At 38.2% G+C, this 24321-nt stretch overlaps 2 protein-coding genes and 1 pseudogene across 2 annotated transcripts in view; all 3 read right to left on the bottom strand.

Annotated features, from left to right (window-relative positions):
* Nucleotides 1–8418, bottom strand: part of LOC132141704 (probable E3 ubiquitin-protein ligase HERC3) — a 28888-nt gene extending 20470 nt beyond the window's left edge. The window contains exons 1-24 of the mRNA XM_059551368.1: nucleotides 8012–8418; nucleotides 7648–7762; nucleotides 7486–7562; nucleotides 7169–7390; nucleotides 6923–7014; nucleotides 6640–6770; nucleotides 6374–6501; nucleotides 6203–6267; nucleotides 6006–6115; nucleotides 5714–5773; nucleotides 5523–5628; nucleotides 5250–5439; nucleotides 5004–5167; nucleotides 4841–4915; nucleotides 4399–4494; nucleotides 4228–4311; nucleotides 4032–4136; nucleotides 3751–3891; nucleotides 3256–3422; nucleotides 3059–3119; nucleotides 2561–2631; nucleotides 2253–2436; nucleotides 1640–1742; nucleotides 1212–1421 (exon numbers count right to left, since the gene is read on the bottom strand). Coding sequence (XP_059407351.1) covers nucleotides 1212–1421; nucleotides 1640–1742; nucleotides 2253–2436; nucleotides 2561–2631; nucleotides 3059–3119; nucleotides 3256–3422; nucleotides 3751–3891; nucleotides 4032–4136; nucleotides 4228–4311; nucleotides 4399–4494; nucleotides 4841–4915; nucleotides 5004–5167; nucleotides 5250–5439; nucleotides 5523–5628; nucleotides 5714–5773; nucleotides 6006–6115; nucleotides 6203–6267; nucleotides 6374–6501; nucleotides 6640–6770; nucleotides 6923–7014; nucleotides 7169–7390; nucleotides 7486–7562; nucleotides 7648–7762; nucleotides 8012–8225 — 2971 coding nt within the window. The 5' untranslated portion in view covers nucleotides 8226–8418. The remainder of the gene's footprint in view (nucleotides 1–1211; nucleotides 1422–1639; nucleotides 1743–2252; nucleotides 2437–2560; nucleotides 2632–3058; nucleotides 3120–3255; nucleotides 3423–3750; nucleotides 3892–4031; nucleotides 4137–4227; nucleotides 4312–4398; nucleotides 4495–4840; nucleotides 4916–5003; nucleotides 5168–5249; nucleotides 5440–5522; nucleotides 5629–5713; nucleotides 5774–6005; nucleotides 6116–6202; nucleotides 6268–6373; nucleotides 6502–6639; nucleotides 6771–6922; nucleotides 7015–7168; nucleotides 7391–7485; nucleotides 7563–7647; nucleotides 7763–8011) is intronic.
* A 1899-nt stretch (nucleotides 8419–10317) lies between these two features.
* LOC132141703 (probable E3 ubiquitin-protein ligase HERC3) lies at nucleotides 10318–18226 on the bottom strand. Its single transcript, XM_059551367.1, is given in 23 exon segments — nucleotides 10318–10486; nucleotides 10565–10635; nucleotides 10745–10805; nucleotides 10938–11104; nucleotides 11182–11322; nucleotides 11479–11586; nucleotides 11673–11756; nucleotides 11853–11930; nucleotides 12207–12281; nucleotides 13027–13190; nucleotides 13305–13494; nucleotides 15298–15383; nucleotides 15386–15402; nucleotides 15574–15633; nucleotides 15804–15925; nucleotides 16009–16079; nucleotides 16187–16314; nucleotides 16453–16583; nucleotides 16736–16827; nucleotides 16982–17203; nucleotides 17299–17375; nucleotides 17461–17575; nucleotides 17852–18226. Coding segments are annotated over 23 exon segments (2643 nt in total). The 5' UTR covers nucleotides 18066–18226.
* A 686-nt stretch (nucleotides 18227–18912) lies between these two features.
* On the bottom strand, nucleotides 18913–22938 carry LOC132141702 (uncharacterized protein K02A2.6-like; annotated as a pseudogene).
* Between the last annotated feature and the right edge of the window lie 1383 nt (nucleotides 22939–24321).

Raw genomic sequence — 24321 nt, 5'->3', positions numbered from 1 at the left:
ATTCGGCCTGTAAGAACAAGCATGACGCATTTTATGTTTTTAATAAGTCAAATCATGATATAGTTTATATACTGTAGATATCAATACTCAGACATCTAATCGGACTGTAATGGGTTAAATACAGTAGCTCAATACTAATATTCAGAATAATGTCAGGACAAACTGACACATACTGTAACCTCGCACTGAATGATACTCACTGAACTGTCATGACGCAAATGCAGTCCCCTGTCTAACACAAGTCAAAATAAACATGTATTTAGGGAGGTGCTTTAAAGTAGATAATGTTACCTGGTAATATGCATTTCGTCTTCTGTTTATTTTGACCGTGTATTACTGGAATGGTTTTAGTTTAATGGTTTCCGACAAAAACAAGGAAGTTACGACTCATCACGTGACTCCTGTCAACCAGCTCTAATAGCGTTTGAGTCAATAGAGGGCGACAATGAGTATAGCTTTGTCAATGTACATGTGGCCCTGATGTGCACATATACTGTACTTGTAGTTTATTAACAAATGCATTGTTGGAGATTGACTTGATTTAAAATTTTGACATCAGTAAATGCAACCGAAATAGCTAAGCACCATATTAGATGTAAATTGCAAGGAAATTAAATTGATAAAATAATGTAACATTCTGTATGTTTAAAATCTAGTACATAAATGCGGTTGAAATATGTTTAACTTTTTTTTGTTTCAGTCCTCGAGTCCATTGTAGTGGAGATGAAAAAAAAATCTAAGTAAAAACTAGATGGCATAAATCTGGTTTTTAAGACAGATTTTTACATTGGAGAAATATCGACACTTTTTCTTATTTAAATTTCTTTATTTATTTAATCTTAAAAATGAAGAAAAAAACTTAGAATGATAACAATAAATAATAAAAATAAATTACATTTTAATACATTGAGAAACATTAATTTTTGTTTATAAATAAAACTCATCACAGAAATTACAGCATTTAGAAAATAAACCTCTATCTTCCCTGAAGATAAATATTTCTCTGGTAGTGGATATAAATGTAAACTTTGTATTTTTCTTTTTTTCACACATTAAAGCAGAAACTGATTGTTAAAGTAGAGTTACAACAACAAACCCAGTGATTCAGCTATCCCCGCTCTCCTTCATATATTAAGACACAGTCCCCTTTACAGCCCAGGCAGATCAAGGATCACATTTTAGTAACTTAATCAGTGTACTCCATCTGCATCATTCTTTCCAGAACCCCCTCTTGTGGTTGATGGCTTCAATTAGTTTAGTCATGAGTGTTTCCTTGTTCTGATAAACAGGAAGGTCTAACAGAGCATGGCAGGTGAGGGCCTGTGGTAGATGGTCCTGAGTAAAGCTGAACAGGGGTCTCACTCTCATCTTCACCGCACTCATACCCAGAATGGGCACTTTCTCGAACCCGGTCAGGAACACTAAAGAAAGGGAAATGGGGGAAGATGCATTTGAAAGCAGTCTGGGTGTGTTTTGGCATATAGTACAAAGTCATAATAGTAGGAGCAGCCAGTGTAGATGCAACAACTAAAAAATATTAAGTATGGCCTCTTAAATTAGATCTCTTTTCAACAAACTAGATTTTTAATAATTACTAGACACAATCACAGCACGATTCAGTAATTACTAGTGAACTTACATAGAAAGGCCTTCTTCTCATTTGGAGCCAGTTCCTCAAACACCTCCCAGAATGAGATGATGGTTGGATGCTCAGCATAAAACGGTCCTTCATATGTGGTGTTCTATACATTGAAAGATATATATATATGGTCAATATTACTTGTTTTCACAATGTCAAGAGCATTGTATTTATGACATTTCTACATATGTGACCCTGGACCACAAAACCAGTCATAACGATAATTTTTTTTAAAATTGAGATTTATACAATACTATAAGCTGTCCAGTTTGTAAGAATAGGATAATATTTGGCCGAGATACGACCATTTGAATATCTGGAATCTGAGGGTGCAAAAAAATTTAAATATTGAGAAAATCACCTTTAAAGTTATCCAAATGAAGTTCTTAGCAATGCATATTACTAATCAAAAATCTTTGCAAAATTTACGGTAGGAAATTTACAAAATATCTTCATGGAACATGATCATTTATCCTAATGATTTTTGGCATGAAAGAAAAATTGATCATTTTGACCCATACAATGTATTTTGGGCTATTGCTACAAATCTACCCCAGCGACTTAAGACTGGTTTTGTGCTCCGGGGTCACATACAGTATCTGTTAGTATGGACCTGTTTGAGTATGTCCCAGTCATATTCCTCATTGCCCACCAGCACTCCTCTCAGCTCCTCCGGTTCAAACATCTCCACCATCCATCTGTTAGATGCTTTGAAGAAGCCTCTCTTAAATTCTTCAAACGCTTCCTCCACTGATTTATTCAAGATATAATCCACGTACTTGTTCACAAATTCAGTTCTGTAGCAGAAATGAAAACAAAAGAAGATTACGATTACAATACTTGTTCTAGTGGCAGGTATACTGGTATCTCCATATAATTAGATTTCTTTATAAAATAAATATGTAAATAAAAAACCCTGACTTGTTATAATTTGTGACCAATTTTCCTGGCTCAGCTGGATCCAGTTCGACTTCCGTTTCATCCCATTCAATCTTTTGTATAAAGATAATAAACTGTTATATTTCCAAAGATAATGGGTCTCATTCACTAACTGTGTGTAAATGTGTGTGTGAAATCTTTGTTTTTACTTGCAAATCATGATTCACCAATAACTTTCATATTAAATTATATTCAAAATGTACAACAAAATGGAAACCATACATACACAAAAATCACATACGCTAGCTGGCCTATGTATAAAATCATAAACAAGTAAGAAACTGTTTCGAGAAACTGGTTAATGAGACATCTGTAATTTTGGCCTTTATAAAAGTATAAGAGGTGTTTCCTGTATTTGAGCTATGAGAAGCTTAAGAGCATGTCTTCAGAAATCATCAGCCTTTAGACTACGGAAAGCCCTTATAATGAGATGGTTTGGATGTGTTTTATGCAAATGTCATGAGAATCAAGCAAACTAACCGTGAAGTATGTATCCAATTTCTTAACATCATCGCTGTAGGCCAGAATGTACTGCAAACTCCTGAGAACAAGTTTCAAATTGATTAAAAAATGTTACTCAGTATGTGATAGATGGCAGCACATACATCGAGCATGGAAATACCTATATTTTAGAAGTCATACAAAAAAAGATAACCTTTATTTGTAAAAACACTCACTTGCCAAGAACCGGACTAAACTCTATCAAGTCTTCTAGAGATGGTTTGACATTGAGAAGTTTCTTGAACAAGGCTAAAGGAAAAGGCAGATGCACTACGGATGTGTTGTTGAAGGCCAAGCCACACAGAATCCCAAACAGGAAGTACTTCTCCTTCTCCACTCTGAGCTGGTGTGGGATGATAAGTGGTTAATGGCAAAAGAGAACAAAATTAAAAAATACAAAATATGGGAAAACACAAAAGCAGCATTAAGTATGTAAACTCGCTAAACTGATGTGTTTGTTGCGCTGACACAGCATTCTAAAAACACTGAGTTCAAGTTAAAAGAAGTTCAATTAAAAAAATATATATAATAATTCCCCATTCCACTGTCCGCGTCTCACATTTTTTCAAAGCTAAAGCATGTTCTGTGTGAATGGCCATTTAAGTATGTAATTAACCTTTATCGCTACTATTTCCATCTTTAGCATGACCTACTGAAAGTCTTTCCCTTACCTTTGTGGGGAACCAGCTCATAGTTTGGTTGTCATTGTACATAAACAGCTGAGACTCTGGTGCACAAAGTTCTTTAAACACGTTGAGAAAAAAGTCCCTCTTGTTGACATCCGTTTTTCTCATATCCTCAGTGTAAAACACCTATGTAACATAACCAAAAGCATTATTTCATACTCCAGCTTGTAACTGTTTGTTCCTGTCTTAGTTTGAAAATAAAAACTGCATGCAAAAATATCCTGTATGTTACTGAATGAAAGCTTCACATTGTTCTCTTTCCTTACCGACAGCCAAAATTCTCTGAGGTGTTGCTGAGTTTGAGCATTTCTCAGCTGACGGAAACAATCCTCTACCAGAGCTGTCCGTCTCAGAGTCAGATGTAAACTACCCTGCAATTCAAATATTTCATTCTGTCATTACAAAGAATATGGACACAGAACTAATTCCCAGGAAACATTTTTAAGGTTAGTGCAAAATTACCTGCCATACTCTGTTCTTCATATAGCTACATTTGGCCTCCAGGTTAAAGATGCATGGAAATGATATGAGCTTTTTTAAGACTATCTAAAACAAAAGAAATAGGAAACATCGAGTTACTTGATCTGAAATTTGCATACATATTAGATATGGCCAAATGTCTTTGTTGCTCACATTGTAGTAGTTTTGCTGGGCCATCAATGCATGGGTCTGTCCAGTCCAGTTAAACCAATTCCAGTTGTTATACACATCTTCATTGGTGGTTTCCAGCTGTTGATTTGGGGGAAACAACATTACAGTATCTAGTATTTTTGGTCTTCTTCTAAAAAATTTTTGTTTATTATAAGTTGGAATTAATGGTCGGTTAGTATATTAATACTGAAATTATCAGTAGACAGCTGTGGTTAACTTTTTAAATATAACCTAAAAACTGTAGCCCTGTCAAAAGATAATGTATTTTCTGATGTGTTTTTGTGTACTGTATGTTTTGAATAACTTTGTACGATAAATACAGTTATTGCTTCAATATTTACTGTTGCCTATCAAAAAGATATAGATGATATTAGTTTGATAATTATCAGCCAAAAGCCCATATACACAATTTTTGGGTTCTCACCACATCTAGCAGATCGTTGATCTCAGTGATGATGAAATCACTCTTGGTGATGTTTCTGTTGGCTCTGCAGCAGACCTTCACAACAAAGAAACAAATGCATATAATGTATATTAAATTACGAAGGTTAAATGTTTACATTTAATCAAGTGTATAGTAAAGGCACCTGATACACCATCTGAAGGATCTGCACAAAGTTCTGCAGGCTTGTCATGACGTCCCAGTTCATATTGTCAGCAGCCATCCTGCCAATTAAATTAGCAGATGCTTTTTTAAATAACTTCACCAGGCCTTTGAGCCAATCATCCGGGAGTTTGGACCAGTTCGTCTCTGAGAATATTACAAAACACAAATATGCTGAGTCAAATACCACAAGGATAACACAACAAGGCTGAATGGTCTTCAATTTTACCTAAAACCTTGCGAGCATCAGGATTCAGCTGAAGGATTTTGGAAGCCAGGGCTTCAGTGAGTTCAGTTCCTTGTTGTTTCTGAAGACGCCTGATGAGTTGAGGGAGGAGAAGATAAACTCTCAGAGCTTCCACACCAGTTGGATTTGGATTCAGAGACGGCAGAAGTGTCTGTTGAACCACCTTCACTACCTGAGGAGCAAAAATTACTAAATGCATCCCATTGTTTAAAATATAATTAAAATGTTTTATATAAATGTTGGATTCTCTATTACCTCTGATATTGACCTTTCATTCTTTGTTAACTTTGCAAAGGATGTTTTAACCAGATCAAAATCCAAACCACAATGATCCTCAGAAGTCTGATAATGTTCGTCACAACTACGAAGACATACAATTACTCATTTTAGGCACACAAAGGAGGAATAACTAGATCAGAATTTCTAACTCTGATTAGGATATTTACCTTGTTTTGAGGAAACTTCCATTCAGAGAAGCAGCAGATGAGAAAACTTTGTTTATTTTTCTGTTAACAACAAATCTATACAATAAATAATAGTCTTTTCATAGTTTATTAATATTAATTACTATGTCTAAAATTCATTATGTCCTTGGCACAAATGAATGAATGAATGAAATGTCTTGATCAGTGAATCAAGACATTTCATGAACATACAGCACCATACACAAACTCAGGAGCGTTTTTAAGCATTTATATCTCAAAGTAAGCACTATACATAAAATAGTCAAACACTCACTTTTTTACCACTCTCCATTGATCACTTCCAGACAGCCATTGATCGATCATACTGTCATTTAATGTCAAAATCCCTCTGCTAGGATTTGGTTTAGACTCATTCCCAGGGTCCTATAATAAACACAAAACACATTAGTAAGAGCAATAATTTTAACTCTTAAAACATTTGTGAATGAAAACTGCCATGTCTTACTTTACCTTGAAAAACAAGACAAATGAATGATTCTCCCCAGCTATGAGTTTTTCAATCGTATGATCATAATCTGAATGTAACAAATATTTAGTTTACTTCAGAGTTCCGAACAACATCTTGAGTAAAAAAATATTTATAACAAAATACCCTACTATTAGAAGATAATTTTTAATTACCAGCTGGCAGATCCACAGGGAAAGGCACAGACTTCTTGATCATTTCTTCATTTCCCAGCTGCGCTTGCATCCAACATCCAAATGAGTAGATCCGCTTTGACGATGCGACTGATACGAGAGTGTGATGTCTTATTATTTCCAAAAAATAATAAAATGCCTAATTACTGAGCAGAACTTATAAATCAGATATGTTAATCATGTGAGGAAAGGAATCCACTACTTATCTGAAATGTTGATTGGTCATAAAACTTATGAACGGTCTTTACCTCCCACATGTGACCTGTGACACTTCAGATCCCCACAGTTCAGCAACCACCCGCGGATGATGTTCGTCTTTGAATGACTTGTGCCCAAGCTGACCAGAACCTCCTGACCCAAATGTGAATACTGTTCCTCCCTAATAACACAACCATGACATCAGCATCTATTTCAGATATCATGCTGCCTTACAATACAATGGACAGTCTTTTATGCATTTCATATTCCCTATAGCTTGATATATACCATTTTATAATCTAAAAATATAATAATAATAAAATGATACTCTACCTTTGATAAAGTGGCGGTGTGTTCCCCTCCACATGAGATGGACACAGTTTTCTTCTGATTAAGGCTCTTTACAACCGTTGGGACGTGTCTGTCTGTGAATGAACAAGAATGGTGAATTTAATTCTTCACTTCCAAATGCATGATTTTCATGCTTTGATATAGATATGACACAGTATTGCAAAATTTAGTACATTTATATGTACTTACTATTTTTGATTTAATTTTTACATATTTAAATAACAAGACCTGTAGTGTCTCCGAGGCCCAGCTGTCCAGTAGAGTTCTTTCCCCATCCAAACACGACTCCAGAGAGAGACAACCCAAAGCTGTGGTCTCCTCCAGCGCTGATCTGAGCCAGCGGGACCCCACTCAGACTCTTAACATGTTGAGCAGATGGAGAGCTGGGAGGATCTTTCTCTAAACCCAGCTGACCGTGAGAGTTATCACCCCATACGAACACCTGACCATCTGAAAGAGCAACAGAACTGAATATCTACACTCAGATGTCAGTTTATTATCAATCATGCAAAATGTTAGATGTTAGATGTAATAGTTGTTAATACCGTGGGTTAGTGCCATTGAATGATGGTCTCCACATGCGATCTGAATCACCTGCCTGTTATCCAGACCTTTGAGAGGACTGCAGAGACAAGAAAATCTGTCAGATATCTATCTCTTGTTATTATTATTTGGTCATTTATACTGTAATGCCTTCTTGAACAAACCTGCACACAGTAGATTTGTCCATCATGAGAACTTTTCCCGAATCAGAAAGAAGGACTGCACCATCTCCTCCACAGACAATCAGTCTGATTCTGTTATTCTTTAGCTGCAGTTGCACTTAAGTTAATAAAACATATTCATCAGTTCAACTACTATTCAGACTTTAAATAAACAAACAGACACTTATATAATTTAATACATTTCAATTTAATTAAAAACCACAAACATTATAGTATACCCCAGAAGCTCATGTAATTTATAATATAAATATATGAAAATAAAATTAGATTCAATAACTTTATCTGCTAAGTGTTATATAATGATGTCTTCAAATGTATTAATCAAGTGTCATTTAGAGAATCATACCTCGTTTTCCATCATGATCATCTTCTTCACTGCGCAATCTCATTACCGAGACCTTCCCATCCCGGACGAATCCAACAAAACTCCGTCCAGCTGACATGTCCTGAACTTTTGATTTCGGACACACGGACCGTACTCCACAATTACCATGTTTGACCTTGTCCGGCTGTTCCAGTCCCAAACCCTCTCTGATCTGCGCTCCCCAATAACACAACATGACCCCAGCTGACGGATGAGACGATCAGTGTCTCTCTCTGCATCCCCGACTGACTGACAAACACACTCTCATTAAATATAGATACAAAACGAGAGCGAAACTGCTGAAAGTTTTTCGAAAATCACCGAACCTGTAAATCAAGCAACTTCCCACGAAACGAAAGTCGGTTAATGTTTGTTGTCGTTCTTCTGCGTTTTTATGAGCCAGAGACAGCGAATGCATTATAATGGGAAAACGAAAGCAACATCTAGGCAAAATTCTTCCACGCCTTCCACTGTGTTTCGTTTATTTAATAAAATTACTGTGTGCAGCCAACTGATTAAAAAGAGTGACGCTCTAAAACTGCGTGACAGCGTGGTTATGTAGCTATATTGTATGTGATAGACCCTGGGGCTAGTTGTCACATATTAAAATTAAGCGATTATATATATATATATATATATATATATATATATATATATATATATATATATATATATTCTTTTTCTGGAGGGTAGAATAATTAAATGAGTTACCAGGTTGTTTTTAGGGGTGTTTACCTAATTTGTCAATCACCAGGGAATGGAGTTGGAGGAATGTAAATACGCCATGTCTACATAAACCTGGATTGTAAAAATAAATACATTCAAATATTTTAATTTTATTTTTAATACAACACAAAGAAGTTACAGCATTTTGAAACATCTGATAAGCTATCACCTGTCAAAGAGAGTTTTCTTGCCACCAGAAATCTTTGTGTTTCTGTTTGTGGATATATATGTAAACTACTACATTAAAAAATAAATTCATCGCTAAAGCATGTCGCAACAAACACAGAGATCAACCACCCCCAGTCTCCCTTATATATTGATAAACAGAAAAGACCCTTTTACTACCAATGAAGATCAACCTTAGATGGCTTAGTGACATTTGACAAAATTACGCTTGTTTTCTTAAATTAGATCTCATTTTGATAAATGCGCTTCGGAGAGCTCCCGACTTGGGAGCCGTTGTAGCCTTGTCTGCTCCTGGTTGTTTTCTGTTCTGTTTGATTATGATTTTTAAAACCTTTCATTTATGTTAATAAATACTCATGCATCCAAACCAACCTAAATCCTTTACTTATTTGTCACGGCTATGAGCCGGTCTTGACAATAACAACAATCAACCATGGCACGATTCAGTATAATTAATAGTGAACTTACATAGAAAGGCTTTCTTCTCATTTGGAGCTTGTTCTGAAATTGGATGCTCAGCATTAAATGTGGTGTTCTATTCACTGAAAGATATATAGACAGTACTTTATTGTGAACAGTGAGAAAGCCTTTTCTGAATATGTCAGGAGCATAAAAGTTATGACAATGCTAATGCAGAGAAAACAAGGGCAATTTCATCAGCAATTGCGGTGAACAATAATGACAGATGTCAGTAAAGTTATTCTTTTCAGCGTGTATTTGGCTAATACAAGAGTGTTTTTATAATCAAAACTGATAATGTGGTTGTCAGAGATTTAGTGATTCTGAATGGATCCATATAGTAGTAAAGATTTAGCGCTCTTTGGTCATGCTTGGTATCGCAGCTTGATTTGTGCTAACTTGTATTGAACATTTTTATTTAATTATTGATTGATTGAGGCACTTTAAATACATTGTGAATAATTAAAAAGTACTTATTTAATAGGTCGGGGGTGAACTCAAAAGATAATTTAACATATAAAGTTTTAAAAGCCAATTTAAGAAAATAAGATTTCAATTTAGTTTTAAACTCATAGGCAAAATTTGAAGCTTTCACAGATAAAGGAAGTTCATTCCATAGCCTTGGTCCAGTATTGCAAATAGTAAAAGGTAAATAGTATGTTTTCAAGCTGGATGTTGTGCTTATGATCAATAATCACGTATTTGCATTTGCATTCTTATTCTTAAGAAAAATAATAATTTATTTGTTATATGTATGTTCTAGGTTGGTGGTCCTATGGCGTATGCATGCAATTACGGGACAAACTGATGCCTTAAATACAGGACAATTCTGTATTATATGGATGGTTGGCAACCCTATAAAATACCAAAGAGAATTGACTCGGGGAGGCCGCTAGTGTTTGGGGTCCTGTTGCCCATTACGATAACGCGGCCCTGGCCACCAGAACTCCTCTCAGCTCCTCCGGTTCAAATATCTCTACCATATATCTGTCACACGCTTTGAAGAATCCTCTTTTGAATTCTTCGAACACTTCCTCAACTGATTTATTCAGGATATAATCCACGTACTTGTCCACAAATTCGGTTCTGTAGTAGGAAAAAAAAAAAAAAACATTAACATTGAGAAATGTTTAGAATATCCTTCTCTTTAGGAAAAAAAAAGACCTGTTATAATTGGTGACCATTTTTCCTGGCTCAGCTGGATCCAGTTCTACTTCTGTTTTATCCCATGTGACCTTATGCAGATGAGGAATTAAGTTTTTTTTTTTAAAGTGATGTCTATAAAATGTATTTTGCTGTAACCGTATTATTTCATGGAACATAATGAGAACCAAACAAACTAACCGTGAAGTTCATGTCCATTTCCTCAACATCATCGCTGTAGTCCAGGATGTACTGCAAACTCCTGAGAGCATCGTGATTCAGATTCATTAAACAACGTCACTTGTTATAGTACTGCTATTCTAACTTGCAGTGGTCTTAAAAGAAATAGACTGTACAATTATAGATGGTAGCACATGAACATGAAAACACTTACCTTCCAAGAACCGGACTAAACTCTTTCAAGTCTTCTAGAGATGGTTTGACATCAAGAAGTTTCTTGAACAAGGCTAAAGGAAAAGGCAGGTGCACTATGAAGTTGTTGTTGAGAGCCAAGCCACACAGAATCCCAAACAGGGAGTACTTCTCCTTCTCAACACTGAGCTGGTGTGGGATGATAAGTGGTTTAGGCCAAAATGAAAATAAAGTAAACTGGCTTTTAAAAAAAGTCTTTGCCTCACCTTTGTGGGGAACCAGCTCATAGTGTTGCTGTCATTGTACATAAGCAGCTGAGACTCTGGTGAATAAAGCTCTTTAAACACGTTGAGAAAAAAGTCCTTGTTGACATCTGTTCTTTTGCTCACATGCTCCTTATAAAGTACCTGTGTTAAATAACCAATTACATTCAGTCATGCTGCAGCTCATAAATCTGTTTGTCTATCTGGCCTAGTGAAAAACAAACTCACAGACTTGACGTTTTTGAATCAAAACTTCACATAAATTCAGTGTATGTGAATTCAGAGAATTCCTTGCCTTACCGACAGCCGGTATCTTCTGAGATCGACTGAGGGATCAGCTGTTCTCAGCTGATGGAAACAATCCTCCAGCAGCACTCTGCGCCTCACGGCCAGCTCAAAACAGCCCCTCTGTAACAAGTATTTAAAATGATGTGAGCACAAAGAACATGGACACAAAAGGGAATTTTCAGGACAATATAAGGTTGGTGAATTACCTGCCAATTTCTGTTTTTCACAAAGCTACATTTGGCCTCCAGGTTAAACATGTGTGGATATGATTTCAGATCTTTTAAAGTCAACTATAACAGAAGAAATGTCAAAAATTAAGCAATTTTATCTGAAATATGCATATACTGTATATCAGATGTATGCAGCGAAACAACATTGGTACTCACATCATAGTATTTAAATACCACATATAAACGAATGTCAGTCCACTTACAATCCTTCAAATCTTCCTCAGTGGCATGCAGCTGTTAATGTGGGGAAAATAAATCTCTGGTATTTTATCTTTCTTCAAACATTTCCACTGTGAGCTTCAATGAGTGATCATTCAACATAGCAAACCAGTATTTTACATTTTAAAATTATCAACAGACAACCATGTTGGATTGGAGTGTTAGTTTCCCCTTGTGTTACATCTATAATATATACTTTTATGATAGCTACATAATAGAATAATCCATCTTCCACCCTGTTCCCATATTGGTTAACCAGCAGTAAGAATTTCACAATTTTTTGGTTCTCACCATATTTAGTAGACCATTGATCTCATGGATGATGAAATCACTCTTTGTGATGTTTCTGTTGGTATTGCAGCAGACCTTCACAATAGAAACACAAATGTACTTTGTTTAAGAAACTATACATAATGGCTTAATAAGCTTAAATGACAGCAAGTTATTCTTGCAATCTTCCCAGAGGTGATCAATATAAAAATATTGTAATCTGTGATACAAGTCAAATAAACAAACAGCATTAACTAAAATTACATTTATTAAATGTTTGGTTTTATAGCTTGTAGTTTTCACACCTCCCTTTCTTTTAAAGCTGATTTCACAAACTCAGCTTTTTAGAGAAAGGGATTTAAAGAAATTATTTCAACTAAATAATTGCTGTTTTCCATTGTCTTTTTAAGACGTTGCTGTTCCAATGGGAACTCAGACTGCATCACCTACAGGACAATATGGGGCATTAAAAAATCTGTCATTACTTACCCCTATGCCATTCCAAACCACTATGAATTATTTCTTCTGTGAAATAAAAGATATGCTGAAAAATAGTCTCAAGTCAATGGTGACCGAAATTGTTTACTTACCAACATTATTCAAAATACCTTTTTTCCAAGAAACACATACGGGTAAGTAAATTTAAATTTTTGGGTGAACTATCCCTTTAATTTGACCATTGCCGAACAAATTACATGTCACAGGACAGAACAGAGTCACTGTTGGCTTTTATTACATATAAAGTACTGTGAATGTCTCACATTGGCTGGGCACTAAAAAAAGCCCTTACATTTATATTTAATAAATTCTTGTATTGTGATATAATGTTTAACAAAGGCACCTTATAGACCATATGAAGGATCTGCACAATTTTCTCCAAGCGTCTTGGTATGTCCCAGTTTATTTGTTCAAAAGTAATCCTTTCAATTAACATAGCAGATTCTTTTTTAAAGAAGTCCACCATGTTTTTGAGCCAATCTTCAGGGAGTCTGGACCAGTATGTCTCTGAGAATATAACATAACCAAAATACTTGACAAAATAATTTAAAATACACTTAAAAATACTTAAAATACAACAAGGACAGCTACACAAAGGCTGGAAAGGTATTCTAGTTTTACCTAAAACCTTGCGAGCATCAGGATTCAGCTGAAGAATTTTGGAAGCCAGGGCTTCAGTGAGTTCAGTTCTTTGTTGTTCTTGAAGACGCCAGATGAGTTGAGGGAGGAGGAGATAAACTCTCAGAGCTTCCACACCAGTTGGATTTGGATTCAGAGATGGCAGAAGTGTCTGTTGAACCACCTTCACTACCTGAGGTAAAAAAAAAACAACAACAACTGAATCTTTGTCATGGTGCTGCAAGTTTGAAGTAAAGGGGAACAAAGAAGGCAAATCCAAATTGGGTATTTATTCAACAAACACTAAAGAACAGGTAATCCACAAGCAGCAGAGTGGGAGGTACAGAAAATAATAACTGAATCGAACTCAAACTGAACGGACAGGAACTTAAAAACACAGGATAATTAACAAGACTCCGTTAAACTAACGTAATCAAAGGAGAGACAGAAACTAGGTCAAAGAACCAAACTAGACAGGCAAACAAAGTCCACACTAACAGAACCGGTGTCAGAACACCCCCTCCCAGAAGGAGCAACCTCGTGCCGTAAAGAGTGGATGAAGAGATGGCTGGCACCATGGAGGAGAGATGCAGGAGGTGGTTTAGGAGGAAGACAACAAGCAAAGTCCAGGCAGGTGCAGGTGGAGGATAATGACCAGGGTTCAGCAGATGAAGACAGGAGGAGCCAGGGAGGATCAGACAGAGGGAGTAGCCAGGAAGAAAAAAATAGGGAGCTGGAGCAGGAGGAGCCAGGCTGGGCCCAGACCACAGCCAGGAAAGTGTCCCATGGTGGAGCTGAAGGAGGAAGGAGCTATGGTGGAGGAAGGGCTGACAACTCAGGAGCCAAGGTGGAGCAGCTGGGTCGACGGGCTGAAGTGGAGTCTTGGCCTCGGAGGCTGAAGGCGGAGACAAGGGATCTTCCAGTCACAACGCCGATGGAGACTGGCAGACCCAAGACAAACCCACATCACAGATGGTGGACTGAGGGTGAGCAGAGGGGCTTACAGGGGACAGCAGAGGCGGTGTTGAGGACTGATGAAGAAGTGGTGGGAGACGGAGGCTGGGTGGGAGTTTTGAGCATCCGGGGGTTCAGGGATGGTGTGAAGATCACCAGATGCCCACTCCCAGCACCGGGAGCGCCCGAGATAGGGGAACGACCTCCATGGTTGAAACAGGAAAAACCGACAGTTCATTGAATGACCTCCATGGTCATGATGGGGCAGAAAGACAGTTCAAGGCAGATAAGACAGTTAGAGAAAGGCTTCCTTGGCCATAACAGAACAGACATAGATTTCACACAATGATGGAAGAAGATAGGGTAATTATGAATAGAAGCCTATTAAATCCTCTGAGTCCTGCCTCAGCTCACCCTCACCACCAGTCCATGGTGGGCTCAGGCTAGAGCTCCGCAATGCAGTGTGATAGTTGGCTGGGCTCTGGACAACTGTGCATGTGTAACTGTGTTCAGTCCAGCGTTTAACAATGTGTACAGGGAGTCGTCCGGGAAGGCGGTCAGATGGGTAAGACCAAGGAATTCTTCCATATGCTCCTTGAGGGAGCAGTTCAGTTCCCGCTACAAGTGAAGCAGGCGAACAGTGGCAATGTGATCCATGATTACAAAAAACACTGAAAATAAAAAATTATGTCTGGTGCTGCAAGTCTGAAGTATAGGGGCACGAAAAAGGCAAATTCAAATTGGGTATTTATTCCACAAACACTGAAGAACAGGTAATCCACAAGCAGCAGAATGTGACGTAGAGACAATAATAACTGACAACTCAAACTGAATTGACTGGAACTTAAATACGCATGCCAAATGAGGATACTGTAATTAAGAAGACACAGGTGAACTAACTAATGTAATCTAAGGGGAGACAGAAATTAGGTCAAAGAACCAAACTAGACAGGCAAATAAAGTCCAACCTAACAGAAACGGTGACAAGCTTATTGTTTAAAAATCTAATGAACATTTTTATAAATGTTGGAATCATCATTACCTTTGATATTAAGCTTGTATTCTCTGTTAACTTTGCGAAGGATGATTTAACCAGATCAAAATCCAAACCACAATGACCCTCAGAATCTGATAATGATCATCACAACTACAAAACCAGACATTAACATTAAAATCTCTGTTGGAACCACTGATCTATATAATGATATATAATATAAAGATTTGTAATGATTCTTTATTATATATCTGTGGTTAGAAAACATTTTAGGCAGAAAAAGAAGAAATTAGTAGTTTACAAAACTACCTAATAATGAGCTACCTTGTTTTGAGAAAACTTCCATTCAGAGAGGCAGTAGAGGAAAATACTGTATTTATTTCCCTGTAAATGACAAAACAATTTCATGGTTCGCTTACTTTAAAAAAAAAGACATTTAAAAAAGACAATTCCATAAGTGGCAGGGACATTTACAAAAACGTAGGTTCCTCAACATCAGCTTGAAAAAACATTTCAGTGAAAGCATTGTGTATAAAACTAAGTCAAACACTCACCTAATGGCTTTCCATGAATTTGTATCACTTTCGGACAACCAGAAATCAATCATTCTGTCATTTAATGTCAAAATCTCTCTACTTGGATTGGATTTGGCCTGTTCTAACTCATTCCCAAGTTCCTAAAAAATACAAAGCGTATAAAATAAGTGCTCAGTGCTCTAATAGTTTAACTTAATCTGTGAATGAAAACAGTGTGTCTTACTTTGACAAATAAGGCAAAGGAATGATTCTTCCCAGCAATGAGTTTTGCAATCATATATTCATGATTATATTCTGTGTGCAACAAATATTTAGTTCAGTCAAAATATTTAGCACTGAGCACCATGAATATAAAAATATTAATAACAAAATAGCCTATTGCCTAAAGATGATTTAATTACCAGCTGGCAGATTCACAGGGAAAGGCACAGACTTCTTGATCATTTCTTCATTTCCCAGCTGCCCTTGCATCCAACATCCAAATGAGTAGATCCGCTTTGACGATGCGACTGATACGAGAGTGTGATGTCTTTGTGAAGGAATCAAATGCTTAATTACTGAGCAGAACCAATACATCACACATATTAACTATGTGGAGAATTTGAAAGAAATCTGTATTATCGCTCTGAAATGTTGATTGGTAATAAATCTTATGAACGGTCTTTACCTCCCACATGTGACCTGTGACACTTCAGATCCCCACAGTTCAGCAACCACCCGCGGATGATGTTCGTCTTTGAATGACTTGTGCCCAAGCTGACCAGAACCTCCTGACCCAAATGTGAATACTGTTCCTCCCTAATAACACAACCATGACATCAGCATCTGTTTCAGATATCATGCTGCCTTACAATACAATGGACAGTCTTTTATGCATTTCATATTCCCTATAGCTTGATATATACCATTTTATAATCTAAAAATATAATAATAATAAAATGATACTCTACCTTTGATAAAGTGGCGGTGTGTTCCCCTCCACATGAGATGGACACAGTTTTCTTCTGATTAAGGCTCTTTACAACCGTTGGGACGTGTCTGTCTGTGAATGAACAAGAATGGTGAATTTAATTCTTCACTTCCAAATGCATGATTTTCATGCTTTGATATAGATATGACACAGTATTGCACAATTTAGTACATTTATATGTACTTACTATTTTTGATTTAATTTTTACATATTTAAATAACAAGACCTGTAGTGTCTCCGAGGCCCAGCTGTCCAGTAGAGTTCTTTCCCCATCCAAACACGACTCCAGAGAGAGACAACCCAAAGCTGTGGTCTCCTCCAGCGCTGATCTGAGCCAGCGGGACCCCACTCAGACTCTTAACATGTTGAGCAGATGGAGAGCTGGGAGGATCTTTCTCTAAACCCAGCTGACCGTGAGAGTTATCACCCCATATGAACACCTGACCATCTGAAAGAGCAACAGAACTGAATATCTACACTCAGATGTCAGTTTATTATCAATCATGCAAAATGTTAGATGTTAGATGTAATAGTTGTTAATACCGTGGGTTAGTGCCATTGAATGATGGTCTCCACATGCGATCTGAATCACCTGCCTGTTATCCAGACCTTTGAGAGGACTGCAGAGACAAGAAAATCTGTCAGATATCTATCTCTTGTTATTATTATTTGGTCATTTATACTGTAATGCCTTCTTGAACAAACCTGTACACAGTAGATTTGTCCATCATGAGAACTTTTCCCGAATCAGAAAGAAGGACTGCACCATCTCCTCCACAGACAATCAGTCTGATTCTGTTATTCTTTAGCTGCAGTTGCACTTAAGTTAATAAAACATATTCATCAGTTCAACTACTATTCAGACTATAGACATAAAAATGGACTTGATTTCTAGTTTAGCTATTTACACTTTATTTAATTCCAATACTTAGTCCAACATTAGACTACACCCCTAGCCTATAGCTCAGTAGCTCATGTACTGTAGGCCTACTTTTAGGCCTAAATAAATGAAAACAGATTTAAGGCTTTTATCCGTTTAGTAGGCTACTATATAAAGTTGTAAACGTTATGAAATAGATGATTTAGTGTGTCATACTTAATTTTCCATCATGATCATCTTCTTCACTGCGCAATCTCAGGACCGAGACCTTCCCATCCCGGACGAATCCAACAAAACTCCGTCCAGCTGACATGTCCTGAACTGCTGTTTTCGGACACACGGACCGTACTCCACAATTACCATGTTTGACCTTGTCCGGCTGTTCCAGTCCCAAACCCTCTCTGATCTGCGCTCCCCAATAACACAACATGACCCCAGCTGACGGATGAGACGATCAGAGTCTCTCTGCATCCCCGACTGACTGACTAGACTAAAGAGAAAACGAGAGCGAAACTGATGACAGGTTCTTGTTTATTTGACGACTTTACACGAAACGCAAGTATATAAAAATCCACTGTCTTGATGGTTATTCTTCAGCGTTCATAGCGAGTCCGAGACAATGAATCTACTTAAAAAATAAAATAAATAAGTGTTATTTTAAAATCGTACTGTTCTGTATTTTTTTTTTTTTTTACTTGAGCTTAAATGTTACTAATACAATTTTTTTTACACGTGTTTAAATGTATGTAATATTATAGGCTATATTTTAAACTATAGCCTGTAAAATATAATCTATTAAGTCATTTCTCATATACTTGCAGGCTAATATAAAAATATATAAGTGAAAGTGTTATGTCTGCATCAATATGCTAGTATAACACTAATTATATTTACTTCTTTCGGGAACAAACGTGACATACGGAGAGTAGAGGAAAACAACTTGTTCTTCATTTATTGCTTGTCAGCATCAGCTCAACAACAACCAACCTGGAGCGCCCTCCAGTGGCAACCGGTAATATTGAATTAACCAAAATACATCACAATTTCTCCCCTCTTAATCAAATTCCCATATCTCCCAAATTATCAAAACACAGGAATTCAACATAACGTATGACAGTAACGTTAACACTTATGTAACTGAACACTGTTAGTTGGTGTCACTTCAGATGAATGCAAACTCAGTTATGAGGTATACAACACAGATCTAACATAGTCTTATATATATATATTTTCCTTTTGAATTGCCCAAACCTTAAATGTCTCTACTCAAGAACACTTTACAAATTGAGTCGGTTAGGTGGTTTGCGGACCCGAACAGGAAACCTCCTAACACCTTGAGAAGAAATATTGGATAATTCCGAGAGCTTTGTTTCACCTTGGTCTGAAGCACCCATATTTGTTTCACTGACCGGCGAAGACAATTGCTGTCCAGCATTGTCTGGTATCTGCGGCGGAATGTCCACTGATTGAGGTAATTCTGTGGCCTCGGAAATTTCCGGATGACAGTCTAACATCTGATCAGTATGTCTTTTCCAGATTTGCGAATTTCCCACCTCCACAGTATAGGACACTGGTCCTGTCTGAGAGGAAACAGTACCAGTTTTCCACTTTTCCTCTCCGCGCCGATAATCCCGAACCAGCACTGAGTCACCGACATCAAACTCTCTGTGTTTGGAGTGAACAGACCGGTAAGAACACTGGGTCTTCTGTGCCTGATCAACAACATTAGCCACACTAGGTTTCAGTAAATCCAGGCGTGTTCGCAATCTGCGATGTAAGAACAACATAGCAGGAGTTTCTCTGGTTGTGCTGTGTGGGGTATTTCTGTACTGTAGCAAGAAGGCATCCAGTCTCTGCTGCAATGATATTGGCTCTTTGTAAGCTTTCAGAGAACGTTTAAATGTCTGCACAAAACGCTCCGCTAGCCCATTTGTGGCGGGGTGGAATGGGGCAGAGCGCACATGTTTCACTCCATTCGCTTTTAGAAAAGAGCCAAACTCATCTGATGTCAGTTGTGGGCCATTGTCGCTTACCAGAGTTTCAGGTATGCCATAACGACTGAATAAGCCTCTCAATTCTTGAATGGTCTTAGATGATGTTGTGGAATCCATCACGTGAACTTCTGGCCATTTTGAGTGAGCATCGACAACCACCAGGAACATCCGCCCCTCAAATGGACCAGCAAAGTCGATGTGAATACGCTGCCAAGGAGCTCCTGGCCATGGCCAAGGATGTAAAGGTGAGAGGCAGGGAGATTTCTGGTTTTTCTGGCATGACAAGCAGGTTTTGGATTTCTCTTCAATTTGTGAGTCAATACTGGGCCACCAGATGTAGCTTCGTGCTAGCGCTTTCATTTTCACTACACCTGGGTGTCCCACATGCAAATCCTCCAAGACTCTTTGTCTAAGGTTGGGTGGATCAATAACTCTCTGTCCCCACATTAAACAGTCCTGCATTAAAGATAGCTCCCCTTTTCAAATGATGAAGGGTGTCAATGCATTATCAGAGTCCTTGGTGGATGGAAACCGCCCCGAGGACACCATCTCCACCACACGAGAAAGAACAGGGTCTGCTCTGGTTCCTTTGCGAATGTCTGCACTACACACCGGTAGAGCTTCCACGTGGTTAATGAGGTAAGTATCCACTGAATCCTTTTTGTCCTTGTGCAACACAGGCAATGGCAAACGGGATAATCCATCAGCGTTTCCATGGTCGCTGGCACTTTTATACTGGATTGTGTAATTGTGTGCTGCAAGTAAAAGAGCCCACCTCTGGAGTCTCGCAGCAGCCATGGATGGAGTGGCTTTACTAGGGCTGAGGATGGTAGTAAGTGGACGGTGGTCAGTCAATAAGGTAAAATGGCGTCCGTAAAGGTAAGTATGGAATTTTCTGACTCCAAAAATGATTCCTAGTGCTTCACGTTCTAGCTGTGCATAGTTCTGCTCCGACTTGCTCAAAGTTCGAGACGCAAACGCTATCGGTCTCTCCTGACCGTCAGGCATCACATGGGAGAGCACAGCTCCTACCCCGTAGGGTGAAGCATCACAAGCCAAACGAACTGGGAGTCTTTGATCATAGTGGGTGAGCACACTCGGAGTCAACAATTGAGCTTTGGCCCCCTGGAAAGATTTCTCACACTCCGGAGCCCAGTTCCATTTAATGTCCTTATGCAGCATTGCATTTAATGGATGAAGAATTGTGGCTAGATTCGGAACAAATCTTGCATAATAATTTATCAGTCCCAGAAAAGATCGAAGCTGGCTAACATTAACTGGAACTGGTGCCTCTGCAATAGCACGCAGCTTGTCTGGAGACTTGTGGAGTCCTGCTGCGTCAATCACATGTCCCAGATACTCCAGCGAACTCTTGAAAAACTCGCTTTTCTCTGGTTTCACACGAAGGCCAAACTTCTCCAGCCGACTCAGTACTGCTTCAAGGTTTGCCAGGTGATGAACATCATCTTTTCCTGTGACCAGGATATCGTCCAGGAAACAATGCACGTATGGTAGCCCCTGAAGTACTTGCTCCATCCCCCTTTGGAATATGGAAGGTGCCGATGTTATTCCAAAAGGTAATCTATTATACGAAAACATGCCCTTGTGAGTAGTTATCGTGAGGTATTTGCGGGAGTTCACATTAACTGGCACTTGCAGGTAAGCGTGCGATAGATCTAGCTTGCTAAATCGCTGCCCTCCGGCCAATGATGCGAATAAATCCTCAATCCGTGGTAACGGATAATGTTCCACACAAAGTGCTGGGTTTACGGTTATTTTGAAGTCTCCGCAAATTCTCACGTTGCCACCCTTATTGACTACTGGCACGATGGGGGTTGCCCATTCACTGAACCGAACAGGTGAAATAATTCCTTGCTTCACTAGGCGGTCTAACTCTGCTTCCACCTTAGGTCTGATTGCACATGGCACCACACGTGCTTGGAAGAATTTTGGCTGATGTCCTGGTTTCAGATTTAAGGTCGCTTCAAATCCATTGAATGTTCCCAAGTCATCACTGAACACTTTTGCATATTTTTTTAGGAGAGAATCCAGAGTCTTTTCATTTGTCTGGTGTACTGCTCTCACCGTTTTAATTTCACGCCAGTTAAGACGAATTCTACGGAGCCATTCTCGCCCAAAAAGTGGCGCCGTATCACCTTTTACTACATACAGGGGTAGTCGAGCACTTTGTTTGTTCAACTTCACGCGCACCTTGATGACACCCTCTGGAGAAATTACTTCACCCGTGTAAGTCTTAAGTACAATACTTGTGTGGCGCAATCGAATATGGCTCAGCTTAGCTCTGTACAGTTCACTTGAAATGAGAGAAACCGCTGCTCCCGTATCCACTTCCATGTCTATCGGCAGCCCTTCAATTTTAGGTTTCACTTTCATCACTGATGACATTAAACTCGTTGAGTTTTGCATTTTATTCACTCGTGAAGTATCATCAAGTACTGCTGTCACTTTGTGCAGTGTCAACTCAGCATCAGTATCTGAGGTTGTGTCATCGTCACTTTCCACATTAACATCCATCTTATGAATTCGTCTTTTCTTCATCTGATCCTTATTTTTCATGAATTTCCCCTTGACTGCAGTTTTAGGTCCTTTGTCACCCATTTTCTTACTTTTACACATCCGTGAAATGTGACCTCTCCTGGCACAATTGTGACACTGTTGTTCCTTATAGAAACATTCACTTTCCATGTGATTGGACTTCCCACACCGGTAACATTTCTCTCTGGACGACGCTGATGATAGGGACATTGCATTAACTTTCAATGCGTTACTCAAGTGCTGTGATTCCCTAGACACAGCTTCCATTGACATCGCTATGTCCACAGCCTTTTGGTACGTGAGAGTCATTTCTGTCAACAACTTCCTTTGTATTGACTCGCTACTCAACCCGCACACCAGTCTGTCCCGCAGCGCGTCATTCAAATTATCGCCAAACTCACAGTTCTCCGCTAATCTCTTCAACACAGCCACGTATTGAGCGATACTCTCACCCTCTGCTTGATTTCGTTTGTGAAATCGAAATCTCTCCGCAATTACAATGGGCTTGGGGGTAAAATGTGCTTGCAATGTGCTCACAATGTCATTGTAATCCATAGCCCCAGGTTTAGCTGGTGCGATGAGACTGCGTAACAGTCCGTATGTTGGTGCCCCCATGACACTGAGAAACACTGATACTTTTTTCTCATTACTGATGTCATTCGCCTCCACAAAATGCCCAAATCTTTCTACATACGTGTACCATTGTTCCCTCGCTTCATCGAATGCTTCAACATGTCCGATGATTGCAGCCATGCTGTACACTTGATCGCCAGCTTGATAATGGCAGTGGGAACTTTGTGCTCGTCGCCAATTTATGTTATGTCTGCATCAATATGCTAGTATAACACTAATTATATTTACTTCTTTCGGGAACAAACGTGACATACGAAGAGTAGAGGAAAACAACTTGTTCTTCATTTATTGCTTGTCAGCATCAGCTCAACAACAACCAACCTGGAGCGCCCTCCAGTGGCAACCGGTAATATTGAATTAACCAAAATACATCACAGAAAGCGAATGTCTTTATTACTCCAATGCAGTTATTTATTTTTCGTAATTATATATTTATATAGTAGCTATAATGAAGCCATAACAGTGCTTGAGAGAGGGAGAGAAAGAGAAAGAGGGATAACAAGAGCAATATTTACCTCAGTGAAAATACCTGTGTGTCTCCTGTCACTGAAAAATTACAAGCTATAAAGATGATAAGAGTGAATAATGCGTCAGTCTGTCACCTATGATTAATACTCCATCTGTAGGCTATGTCAGTGAGCAGTATTTACTAGCTATGAAAAAAAACCCTGTGGATCAAGCCCAGACCCATATAATGGAGTATGCATTCCTAGACAATAATGCCAAATTGACTTTTTATCTTTATGCATGCATTAAATCTAGCTCTGGACATCATTAATAGTGACTTTCTATGGTTAATTAATTATGTTTTATGTTTACTGAAGGTATATTTGTGCATTATAGATATTTTCTTCTATTATTTTTTTATTTGTTTATTATTCTAGTGTCTCAAATTGAAGCAAACGTAACTTGATACTATATATATGCGTTTGGCAGAAAAAACCCGGGCATGCTGCTTGTATTAAGTCCACCTTTACTTCCCCTGGAACCATGTGTACCTTGATTCATCAGCAATGACTGTTCAGCGTCTATCTGATGTCAGGAATGATAACACAACAGGTGTGGTCTTGTTTGGAACGATAAGGTCTTCACTCTAAAGGGACTTATTTGAAAAGCCTTTTTTATTTTATTTTTTATTACTATATTAATAGTTTACAAATAAATGAAGAGTTCAGATGCAACAGCCTCTAAATGCCGTCTGAAATTTTCTTCTAAAATGATCATTTTTATCCGGCTCCTGTGCTTAGGTTCAGGAATTTTACTTTGATGGCAATGTATAGGTCCTTTTCTAAGTGTAAACTTCATTAAAGTGAAATAGTTGAACATAGATATAGGAGCCAGATAAAAATGCTAATTTTAGATGAAATTTAGGGACTTTTGCATCTGAACTCTTCGAATAGACAGGTAAAACAAAGAAAAAATACCTGTAAACCATTAGAAAAGACTCTTTGGAATGCTAACATGCAAGCCTTTAAAAACATTTGATGTCACCAAGCTGGTGAA

Source organism: Carassius carassius, chromosome 6, assembly GCF_963082965.1.
Source record: "Carassius carassius chromosome 6, fCarCar2.1, whole genome shotgun sequence".
Lineage (NCBI taxonomy): Eukaryota > Metazoa > Chordata > Actinopteri > Cypriniformes > Cyprinidae > Carassius > Carassius carassius.
The sequence above is the reverse complement of the archived record's forward strand: the minus strand, read 5'-3'. Positions and strand labels throughout refer to the sequence as shown.